Genomic DNA, 11,852 nt, shown 5'->3' on the forward strand with positions numbered 1-11,852 from the left:
ATATATATATATATATATATATATATATATATATATATATATATATATATATATATATATATATATATATATATATATATATATAACGAAAAGTGAAGAATATAGCTATCTTACAACAAGTTAGTTTAGTACTCTGAATAATAGATTGGTTGATTGTAGATTCCTTTGAGCTAGGAAATCAGAATTAAACTAAGGCCATCTGAATGCAATGTTTGTTTTCTGCTATGATATAGTTGTCCCACGAAGACAATTTTATTTTTAAAAGATATTCATTTTCAGGTTAATTATTTCCAGTGCTGACAGTTGACTTATATATATCTTCTCCTCCCAATACATAATTGTTTTTGCTTGCCTATTATTGCTATTGCTATTAATTATGACAAATTATAACTGCATCAGAAGGATTATCCAATTCATCCAAAATGATTGGTGAGAGAGTGTTATACTGTTTGATGACTAACTACAAACAGTTCTTCTGTGTCTATTGTCAATGTTAAGAACAAACTGGCCCAGAAGTAGTCATTACACTACTGGTTCAGGAATGTCAGCAGAGGGAATAAAAAGTATGATGAATTAAATAATTAATTCATAGAATAATATTCAAAACATGACACATTGAGTCACTGACATTTTCAGAATAATTTCTTCAATACATGTTTGGTTTTAGCTGCATGTCCATCTGTTGATTTTTTTCTGTGTTATCTCCCCAATCACAAAACCGTTCAATTTTGACTGAAACAAATATTATAGCATAAAAGTGATAATAGTTTTCAAGACTATTTTAGTTACTCATCACAAGGAACCATTGCTTTAAATGAAACAGATAGTGTGGAGATATGGGGGAAACTGATAAAAAGCTTGAAACCTCCTACATGATAGCTACAATGCCTTGGCAGTTTGAAAGGTGTGGAGCTCATCTGTAGTTAGTTGGCAGATATCAAAAATGCTTCTGGAATCTATTAAGCAATCAAAGAACACTCAGAATCATGTATGTATTAAAACAAAAATATATTACAAAATTGGAAGCAGATCAAAAGAAAGATTCTACTTAGAATGAGAAATAATGTTACATGGGCCACAAAGAGGAAAAAAAAACCATTGGATACAAGTTGTACACTGAAACATTATTTTTAAAAAACAGCTATGAGAATGAAATATATCTGATAACTCATTTGTATTTTCTACATCAGATTTCAGTGATTAGAGGAACATATATTGGACTAGAGTACATGAAAATTGAAAATGGTGGCAGTGGAGGGGCTATTATTAATACTGCATCATTAGCAGGTAAAAATATACTTTATACCTTATTTTTAAGGGATAAGCTTTTCCATAACATTTAATTCCCAAACACAATGTAAAATCCACATCCAAACCATTGTAATCATCTATAGCAGCAACATTAAAACTAGCAATAATTAAGATTTTGAGGGGGGCTCTAATTCTTCCTCTTTTCTGAAGCTTTTTCTAATATAGTTTAGGCAGGTGATAAGTTCTATCACCAACCATCATGCATTTAGGTGGCCCTTATTTGTGAAATTGTGAAGCATGGAAAAACAATATTATTTGGTCTAATACCAGAAAGATAGGGAGGGGAAGAAAGCACCAAGTGTGTGGGTGGAGTTGGGAGGCTTTTCTTAACCTGATAGCCATTTCCAGAGTGTGACACCCATGTTGGGGCCTGAGGCCAACTGGTACAACCAGGTCTTCAGTACCCTTACAGTAGGAGGGTGGGTCTCACCTTGTGGGGACGGGGATGTACAGTGTTCCAAAGAGCAAGAGGCTTGGCAAAAAAAACCCTTTTTCTCCTGGACTCTACCAGCCAAAATTCCCTGACCAACATCCACAGGATGCCCTTTCTGCCAGCATGGTAGGGTGAACCAATCCTATTGGGGTGAGATAGTTCCTCAGATCGCCTATTCTTGTTCTCTTATCTTTTCCTGCACAGTTAATATTAACATTTCTTGCTCTTGGCCAACCATTTCTTTCTGATTTATTAGTCCTTCTTTGTTTCTCTGACTCTTGACTTCTGTTAGAGTTTAACAATATCTCTACCTACATCAGTTGGTTCTTTCCTTTGATAAGACTTCTTAAGCCTGCTAGGTTCAGCTTACTTATGCATATCCAAAGATAATTGTTATGGAAAATATGCTTATAAATGAGAAGTTACAGCATTAATTATGAGATTAAAGATATGACAAAGTAGAACATTTCAGAGCATTAAAGATTTTAGTGGGGAAATATGGTTTTCTGATCTCTAGGTTTATGCAGAGCTTCAAATGAAAAAAAAAATGCTTTAAAAAGCTTTAAGAAAAACATTCTTTTGAAACTGCTTTTAAAGCAATTCCCTATCCTATGTTTAACAATCAAATTCAATCAAAAATCTATAAAAATTAATAAAATATTGAGAAAAAAGAAATTACAATAAAAACAATAAAAAGGCCAAAAAATAAATCTTTATAATATTAGATGTTTAAGCCAGCAAACTCTACAATAAAATTACATAAAATAAAGTAAAAAGGAACAATCATACAGTGACAATCACCAGCATTTGTACTAAACTGCATTCATAGACTGAAAGCACAAAATTAGGCAAAAGTGGGAAAGATATGTCGGGGCCTGGTTGGACAGAAACAGTGAAAGATAAGCCTTGTCTCTCTACCAGGATAGTTCTTTAAAATGAGATCTATATGTCTTCTGAGATTCCCTGTAGAGAGAGTCACACAGGAGCATGACTGGGGGATTCCTATAGCCATCTCTACATGGGCATAATCACTGTTGAAAAGGAATGTGGGAATCTGGAGGGTAGTGCATACAACCTGGACAAGGTGAAGGCCCAACAAAATTTCAGAATTAAAATTGAGGAGAGATAACACAGTAGCACATAACATGGCTTTACTGCTTCACTTGGCCTGTCTTGTGAAGCCTACTCCAAATGTTACAACAACCAAAGGAACGAACTGTGTTTTTGTATGGCTATTGTCTATTATCAAAGATTAAAGCACATTGTTAAGGCAATTTGTGTTGTTTCTTTGCTTTCAGTATTGGAACTGCTAGTTAATACTTGAGGCAATGCAAAGACTTTATCAAAATTAATCCAAGCTGCCTCAGACAGATCTAATGATCTTTTTCCAGTACTTTGCCATCTGCACTTGCTTCCATTAAATCTGTAGAATTTAAATCTGTAGTACTTTTAATATTGAAATCCCTGAACAGGTCCCTCCTATGTGCAGTTATCTAGAGCCTAAGAAAGGCCTCATCTAAGGCTTTTCTTCAGGTTGTACCATTATATTAATAATAATAAAAAACAGAGAAAAAATAAAATGGCTAAGTCCAATTTTTTGAATGGAAAGTCCGAGTATCCTAGTCCTAAACCCTTTGAGGTGCAGGGGATTTCTGAGAATACTAAGGTGTATGTTAAGCTGATTTGCAGTTCAGATTATCCATCTGAAGAAGTTCAGTTAGATAAAATATATTTAACAATTAGTGTGTTAAATATATACTGTACATCAAAACAAACTTATTCAAAATAATAATTTCCTTCCCTTGACCTGTATATGTGCACTGTGTATTAGGGAGAACCTGCTTACAAACATGGCTAAAATTTGCGATCGAGTTTATATTTCCACTGGACTCTTGGAATTAATGCATAGTTTCTAGAACATTACACCTTGCACGTAAATATAAATCCACAAGAAAATCCTGATTTCTCAGTTCTTTGATAAATTGTTGCTTGTGCTTTGTAGTTTATACCCTAAGCAGAAACTTGTTTGAGCCAGTGATCATATTTTACAAGTGAGCTCTCTTCTAGCAATCACTTTAATTACAAATGCCCATGTTAAAATAGAACGGACAAATTAAACTATAACCTGTTGATCCCATGGTAGGATTAAACATTAAAATTAAACCACCTTGTTTAATTTTCTATGGTTTTAGGACACTCCAGGTTTTCTTACACATAATGAAACTGTAAATGTGACTTAAACATGCACACTTGCTGTTATATAATGTAGACCAGGGCTTTTCAACCTTTTCACCCATTGTACCACTTTTAGGATATGGCAATATCCGAGTACCACCAGTCGCCTAGCAAGGTGTCAAAAACTTGATGACCCCAAAAAAAAAAAAAAAAAGGAAAAAAGTGATAAAATGCAGGTAGTCCTCGACTTACAACAGTTCACTTAATGACTGTTTGAAGTTACAATGGCACTGAAAAAAGTGCCCCCCCAAGCCACCGCTGAGCAAGACACCTGCCTGCCCACCCAGCGGCGCTCTTTCTCCTGTTCGAGGTTTTCATTGTTGTGAGCATTTCTGTTGGGGATTGGAAGCGGAGGTGGGGTGGGAGGTGTTGGTTTGTATTCCACCCATCTGCTGGGTGGTTGCAGCAGGTTTTGGACACTTCACAAGACCCTGGGACACTGTAACCATCATAAATATGAATCAGTTGCCAAGCATCTGAATGTAAATCACAAGATCCTGGAGATGCTGCAACATTCCAGCTGATCGGTGCTTCTTCTGGGCTCAGCAGAAGTGCCAGGATCAGCGCCGAGCTCCAGCTGGAGCCTGGCGCTGATTCTGGTGCTTCCGCTGAGCCCTGACAGCCCCGAAGAAGCGCCGATCAGCTGGAAAGCGGCACTGATCCTGGTGCTTCCGCTGAGCCCTGACAGCCCTGCAGCTCCAGCCATCTCTCGCTCAGGCTTGTGCGGTGCTGCCACCGGTTCAGCTCATTCCCCTCCCCCACTATCACTTTTCTAGGATGGTCGCATACCACCTGCCAGGCGCCAATGTACCACAGGTGCTACCCGTACCACTGGTTGAAAAGCCCTGATGTAGACTGTCTGCTGTTCCCAACAACACTGGGTTAAAAGTCAGCAACTTTTCATGAATCTTATAGGCTATATGGATCTCTTATTTTAGCTTCTATTTGTCATTGCACTGTGTTTTTCAGTGTTGATTAAAATAAAGAGGTCTTGTTGGATCTTCCTTTGAAGTTTAGGAAATAATAGTTTCTGCATTTCATATATTAGTAGTACAGCTCCATCCAGTCACCCCGTCTCTGAATTAAGGGATTACAGGGTCGTAAAATGAAGTAGTATATTATATAGTATAATATATATTTATACATATATTAAAACATAGATATGACCCAATACACACACACACATGTTCATATCTATATAGGTTCATATAATAAAAATAATGTAAAGTTATACTTCAGAATTTTTCTATAGATTTCCATATCCAAATTATGAAATCTCCCAGCTGTCTAATTGTTAGGTATGCTTTGTTTCATAAATTTATAATGTTTTAGAGATAGTGAGAGCAGAATATACAGTTTAATAAAAGAATACTATTATAAAAGGTTTTTGTTTTTGTCCAAATTATGCACAAATTTCCATTTGAATGATGAGATTTCCTGCCATTCACATTAGACTGTAATGGTAATGTGAAACACTTCAGGAGATGAGGAGTAAGAGAAGCTGGATATGGAACAGTTAGATAAGAGACAGCAATAGCCCATAGCTGCAAAATGGGCAGGAAAATGTGATCAGAAGGGACTACTCCTATAAAGGAGCTGCAAGAAAATTGTACTTTTAGACTTGCAAGATTCTATTGATGTACAGTAACTTTACAATAAATTAGAATTAGTTTAGCTGGTTACGTTTCCTGTCTGGTCTTCCTGACATAAGTTAGACACTTGCAAACTAATAACCATACACTTGGAATAAATTCTATTGAGGTAAATTGTATTTTCTTTTGAATATACATAAATAAGATTCTGCTTTAGATAAGAAGTGAAAAAGGGCTGAAAAACCTTTGAGAATGTGTGACCATTAAACATTATTATTTCCAGTTCAAGTAAACAAGGGAAGTTATACCATTAAAGGAAAATTGTACATAAATACCAAAAAACTAATAATACCAGCCACAGACAAGTGAACAGGATATGGTTTAGTCAAACAATTATAGATGAGAATGACAATCAACAAGTCAAGAAAAATAAATGTTGGCCTGAAAAAGGACTGGGTTTTTTTTTCTAATTCTCCTTTCTTCAAGGATAATTTTTAAGATGATTCACTGTTCATTAGCCATTTCCAAATGTGTTTCTACCAGGATAAAGACTTACAGAATGTAAAATTCAGAAACTTCAAGGAAGAACATTATTCTATCGATCAAAATTGAATAATCTATTTTTATTTAATATTTCTGCTACCAAATATTTTGTTCTTCCCTAGTTAATACTCTGAATTTCTGTACTTGAGTGGTTTGACAATCTGATCAACATTGTTTTTAAACCTAAGTTCTCCTCAAAAATAAAGTTGTCATATAGCCAGCATACATCAAAGTCATGATTCTATAACTATTAAATAGTAGAGAAAAGAAATAGCATATTGTTTATTTAGGAAAAAACAGAAGTACTATAAATAAATAGTCCCACAGAAGTCTTTTATTTTTAGAAAAGGAGACTGATGGTCAGTTATCACTTTGCCAATATATTGGAGTGGATTACTAATGAAAACTTTACAAGGTAGCCACCAATATTTGTATACCAATGCTTTTCCTATAATCTATCAACTAAATAAGCTATTTATTTAAAATCAGTAAGTGTATCAAAGAAATATTCTTTTAGGACAGGGGTCTCCAAAGTTGGTAACTTTAAGACTTGTGGACTTCAACTCCCAGAATTCCTCAGCCAGCCATGTTGAAGTTGAAATCCACAAGTCTTAAAGTTGCCAAGTTTAGAGACCTCTGTTTTAGGATGAATATTTGTTATAATAATATAAGTATTAAATAATAGTCAATTATACTGTGATTTTTCTGGAACCCTGTCTGCTATTAATTAATAGAACTTAAAATAACTTCTGATCATAAAGTTTGGGGGAAATATTCATAAATATTGTTGAATCTTACTTATACATTGGAAAATCACCCTTTTTCTAGTCAGAGAAAAGGACTTTATTGCTCAGATTTTTGTCAAAACCTTAAAAGGACAGAAAACTATCAGTGGGTATTGAGTCCAAAGGTTCTGGAAGATTTCATTCTTTGTTTTTAATCCAGAGTCAATCTAGCAATTAGCTCCCTGCTCCCTTATTCCAATATTGTGAGCATCTTGAATTGTTTTTAAGGAAAGGATATACTGTCTAGACAACCTTGAGAAACATTACAGATTAGATTATTAAGAAGCATCAGATCTAGGATTCTACTGAAAGTTGAACATTTGGAATAAACATACTGGATTACAATGACATCATTTTCCAGAACAGCCTGTCACTTTTCTTTTGTTTTATGAAATGTTTAGGTTCTCTCTGTTGCTTAATATAAGATTTCCTTGAACTCAACAGGTTTTAATTATATTGACAATGAACTATGAGCAAACTTAACCTGAGTCCTGAAATTCCTCAGACTCTTGCATTTTTGTTAGACCTTCCTTTCTTTATGTAAACCTTTTTGATTTTGCCATTGTGAGAAGATGGACAATAGTAAAGGTAGCATAGAATTTAGCATGGCACGGCACGGCATGGCACGGCACGGCACGGCACGGCACGGCACAGCACAGCACAGCACAGCAAATTTAGCCTGAGCATTTTCCCCATTAAGGCCAAAGTCCCTTTGAGATAATGTTCAGAGTAGGGCCTTCCATATTGTAATATGTGCTGCAGAGCAAGATACAATTAGAAAAAGTCATAAAGTGATATCTCTCTTCTATATTGCATGTATCAAAGAGGCAGATCTGAGAGAGAGAGAAAAATGACAATATTTCTCATTATAGCCAATGCATATATGGTATTACAAACCCGTCATTAGAAATAAAAAGTTTGCTCTAATTTTGTTTAATTAATGAAAAGTTTGCCTTATTGTAATTTGAAACAGTTTTCATTTTATTTCCAATGAACCAATGGTTTTCTATTTAATGATGGACAGAGGGGAATATATCAGGAGGATCAAAGTGTATTCTGTAGTTGGGATCAAGCTAATTCAGGACAGATTTTACAAGGAAAAGCAGGAAGCTCTTATCTAACAGCTACTGATTTAAAACTGTCCATACTTCTAGATCAAGGCAGCAAAATGCGCTTCCCATCTGTGTGAATTTACATGTATAAATTGTTATGGTGGGAAAAATCTATATAGAGAGGAAATATTTTTCTTTTTCATTATTTTACCTTATCTTTCTATTTTATTTCTTTCTATTTCTGTGATTTCATGTCCTACAAGGTTAGAATTTATTTGATTGCTTTTATATCATAATATTATTCTTCTACTCATTGACATTTTAGGGCTGTTTTTTTTACAAATTAATCAATTAAAGTTAAATATCTATAGACAATTTGCAGAAAATACTGTCATGTATCTCTAAAGTATCTATAAATGACATTTTGGAAAAATAATTCTTGTGAAATAAAAGTAAAATCATAGCCTTAGCGTTTCTCCTCTACTTCTTCTCACATGAATGATACAGTTTTGAAACGTTTTTCATAATTTCTTTTTTGAGTGATCATAATATAGGAAAAATAAGTAAGAAGTGGTAGCCAAAATGTCAGTAGAGCTTAAGATTTAGGTTCAGTCTCTAATTATTAAAGTGTTGTTATTATTATTGTTTTTAATAATTGTACTGTTTAAAAGAGAGTTAAAGGAGGTTATAGATATGTTATTTTAATAGTTGATTAATGTTAATTAGAGTATGATTATGTTATTGTTAACCCTGTGATTGGCACTGGGAAGTGACGGGGGAGGGAGGGGGTGGAAGGGTGGGAAGGGGAAGGGGGGATTTATATTGTAAAATTTTATAAAATTTTTAATTAAAAAAAAAAAGATTTAGGTTCAGTCTCCAAAACACATTGGAAAAAATCCATCCATTTTAAAATATTGTATGTCACTTTCGTACCCCTATGTACTTAGAAACAATATTGAGATCAAATCCAAAGTATGGAAAAATACTAGGTTTAACAAAAATGAACCATTTTTAACCCTTTTAGTGTCAATCCATGGAATAATATAAAGAAACCATATAGTTTTACCATTTTTTTACAAGTAGTTAAATTAAAGTTCTTTTTAAATTCCTAATTTTTTTTTTACTATTAAAGGGCTATGGCCAGTTGCATACCAACCAGTGTATTCTGCTTCAAAGCATGGAGTAATTGGATTTACACGTTCAGTGGCTGTGAGTATAAACAGTGGAAAAAAAGGTTTTGCTCTCTTCTTGATGAACCCCATCTTTCTATTTCTCTGTCTCTGTCTCTCTCTCTGTCTGTCTGTCTGTCTGTCTGTCTCTCTCTCTCTCTCTCACACACACACACACAAACACACACACTTCAGAGTTGATTAAAATCAATGTTAAGAAAAGCTTCTCCTTTGGCAGGAACATAATTCACAAATGATAGATTTGGGTGTGAGACAGCATATAGGTAAAAATAGAGTTCAAAACCAGAAGAATCAGTAGAATCCCACCATCAAAAGTAGGATTACAGTATGTCAACAGTCAGTGCTACCATGTTTTCCCAAAAATAGAACCCAGTCTAATTTTTTTTTTGCTTCCAAAAAAGGTACCACGTCTTATTTTCAGGGGGTGTCTTTTCCATAGTCTCACCTTGTGACGACAGCACTGACAGTCCCACCCAGCCGGCCCACTTCTGCTTCTGCTGCTGAGAATGGAGTTCTGGATTGACACACGTGGCACCCGCTGGCCTGCATTTTGCTGTCAGAGACCTTCTGGAAAGGCCTCTGCAGCCGAGAAGCGAGCTATGGATTTCTGTAGCTTGGTTCTTGACTGCAGAGGCCTTTCCAGACGGCCTCTGATGGCAAAATACAGGCCGGGGCAAATCCAGAGTTCCATTCTCAGCTGCAGAGACATTTCCTGAAGGCCTCTGACAGTGAAATGCAGGCCAGGGAATGCTGCAGAAATGGGCAGGTGATAAGTGGATGCAGGGCTCCACCCACCCCCCAATGCCCTAGCTTGATTTTTAAGCCTACCCCCAAAAATCAAGCTAGGGCTTACTTTCAGGAAACATGGTAGTGCAAATAGTCCATTGCAAATAGGTAAAAAAAGATAAAAACTGTAACAGTCTTTATTTTCCTAGGCTAAAACATTTACAAGTATGATTACTGTAGCTATGAAATAAAGAGATGTGTGTTGGTTAGAAGAAAAGCTATGAAAGTACTGAACAAAGTATTAAAGTGTAAGGACATCATGCTGACAACAAAAGTCATGGTTTCCTGGTTGTAATATGTGGCTGTGAAAGATGTATCCTTAGAAAGAATGAAAAAAAAAAAAGCTGATGCCTTTGAATTTTTGGGATTACCCTGGACCACAAAGAAAAACAAATCTTCAGTATTTGATGAAGTAAAACTAGACTGCTTACTGGAATAATGAAGCTAAGGTTTACCTATTTTATATGTATGGCTCAATGAAAATTGCATTACATTCACATTATGTTTGTAAAAATTGAAGGCAAATGGAAAAAGGCCACAGAAGTCTATGTGAATATATATTATCACTGATGACAGAAATATGAGCTTACAAGAAACAATTACTGATAGACACTCCTGGAGAAATGAAGTCCACTGGATCAAAAGAATAAGGAGTGATGAAACACTACACAGTAATAGCACAAAAATTTAAATGATAAAAAGTATTATTATGTTAATGTTGGTTGAATGAAACAATATTTGTAAATGCAGTAGACAATATAAATCTAGGAACTGTTTTGTATTTCATATCAGATTATTTATTCTTCTGATATTTCCTACTGTGCTCAGCATGGTTTCCTACATGTTTGTTTAATGTTCCTTTGAATTAAAGATGCCAGAGACAGAACCTGATATTTTTTCCATACAAAGAATGTTTTTTTACCATATCTCAACAATAGTACATAATATAGTTTCCTGTTTTGCAGCTGGCTGCTAGGGCAAAAAATTATGGTGTACGAATAAATGCTATCTGTCCTGGTTTTGTCAACACACCAATTCTTCAGAGTGCTTTCCAGGAAGAATATATGGGTTCATATTATTCATTCAAAGAAGAAATCAAACATAAGATGGAATTCTATGGCATTTTGGAGTGAGTAAAAACTATACAGTTCTATTTAATGCCTATAGTTCAGTAAGAATTATATAGTTCCATAGTGCTGCCAAGAAAACTACATGGACATATATCCATATACAGATAATTCCCGAGTTGCGAGCGTTCCCTTAGCGAATGTTCGAAGTTATGCGATAAGCGCCCCCTAGTGCTTACGAGCAAATCCCGAAATTACGAATGTTGCTTCACCACGGCAGTCATTCACCCTTATCTTCAGATAGGAAAAGTTGGAGGTCTAAAATAGTCACAAGTTTTCTGGTGTATCAAATATCATCTGTTCTCTACAATACCTTGAATAGGATTTTATATACAGGTAGTACTTGACATACAACCAAAAATCGAGTCCAAAATTTCTGTTGCTAAGCAAGTTTTGCCTCATTTTACGACTTTTGTTGCCATAGTTGTTAAGTGAATCACTGCAGTTGTTAAGTTAGTAACACAGTTGCTAAGTGAATCTGGCTTTCCCACTGACTTTGCTTGTCAGTGGGTCGCAAAAGGGGGTCACATGACCCCAGGGCAATGCAACCATCATAAATATGAATCAGTTGCCAAGCATCCAAATTTTGATCACATGATCATGGGTATGCTGCAACAATTTTAAGTGTGAAAAATGGTTATAAGTCACATTTGTCAGTGCCGTTGTAACTTTGAATGGTCACTGAATCAATGGTTGTAAGTAGAGGACTACCTGTAATTACTTCAGATGAATGAGTGAGGTTTTTTTTAATTAAAAGTTTTATAACATTTACAAAATAAACCCCCTTCCCCACCCCCC

At 35.1% G+C, this 11,852-nt stretch overlaps 1 protein-coding gene across 3 annotated transcripts in view; it reads left to right on the forward strand.

Annotated features, from left to right (window-relative positions):
- HPGD (15-hydroxyprostaglandin dehydrogenase) overlaps window positions 1–11,852 on the forward strand; it is a 26,563-nt gene that overhangs the window by 12,875 nt on the left and 1,836 nt on the right. For all 3 annotated transcript variants that reach the window (XM_015814882.1, XM_015814884.1, XM_015814883.1), the window contains 3 exons: window positions 1,191–1,287; window positions 9,084–9,160; window positions 10,893–11,056. In XM_015814882.1, coding sequence (XP_015670368.1) covers window positions 1,191–1,287; window positions 9,084–9,160; window positions 10,893–11,056 — 338 coding nt within the window. The remainder of the gene's footprint in view (window positions 1–1,190; window positions 1,288–9,083; window positions 9,161–10,892; window positions 11,057–11,852) is intronic.

The sequence above is a fragment of the Protobothrops mucrosquamatus genome, unplaced genomic scaffold (assembly GCF_001527695.2).
Source record: "Protobothrops mucrosquamatus isolate PMUCROS unplaced genomic scaffold, P.Mucros_1.0 scaffold292, whole genome shotgun sequence".
Taxonomy (NCBI): domain Eukaryota; kingdom Metazoa; phylum Chordata; class Lepidosauria; order Squamata; family Viperidae; genus Protobothrops; species Protobothrops mucrosquamatus.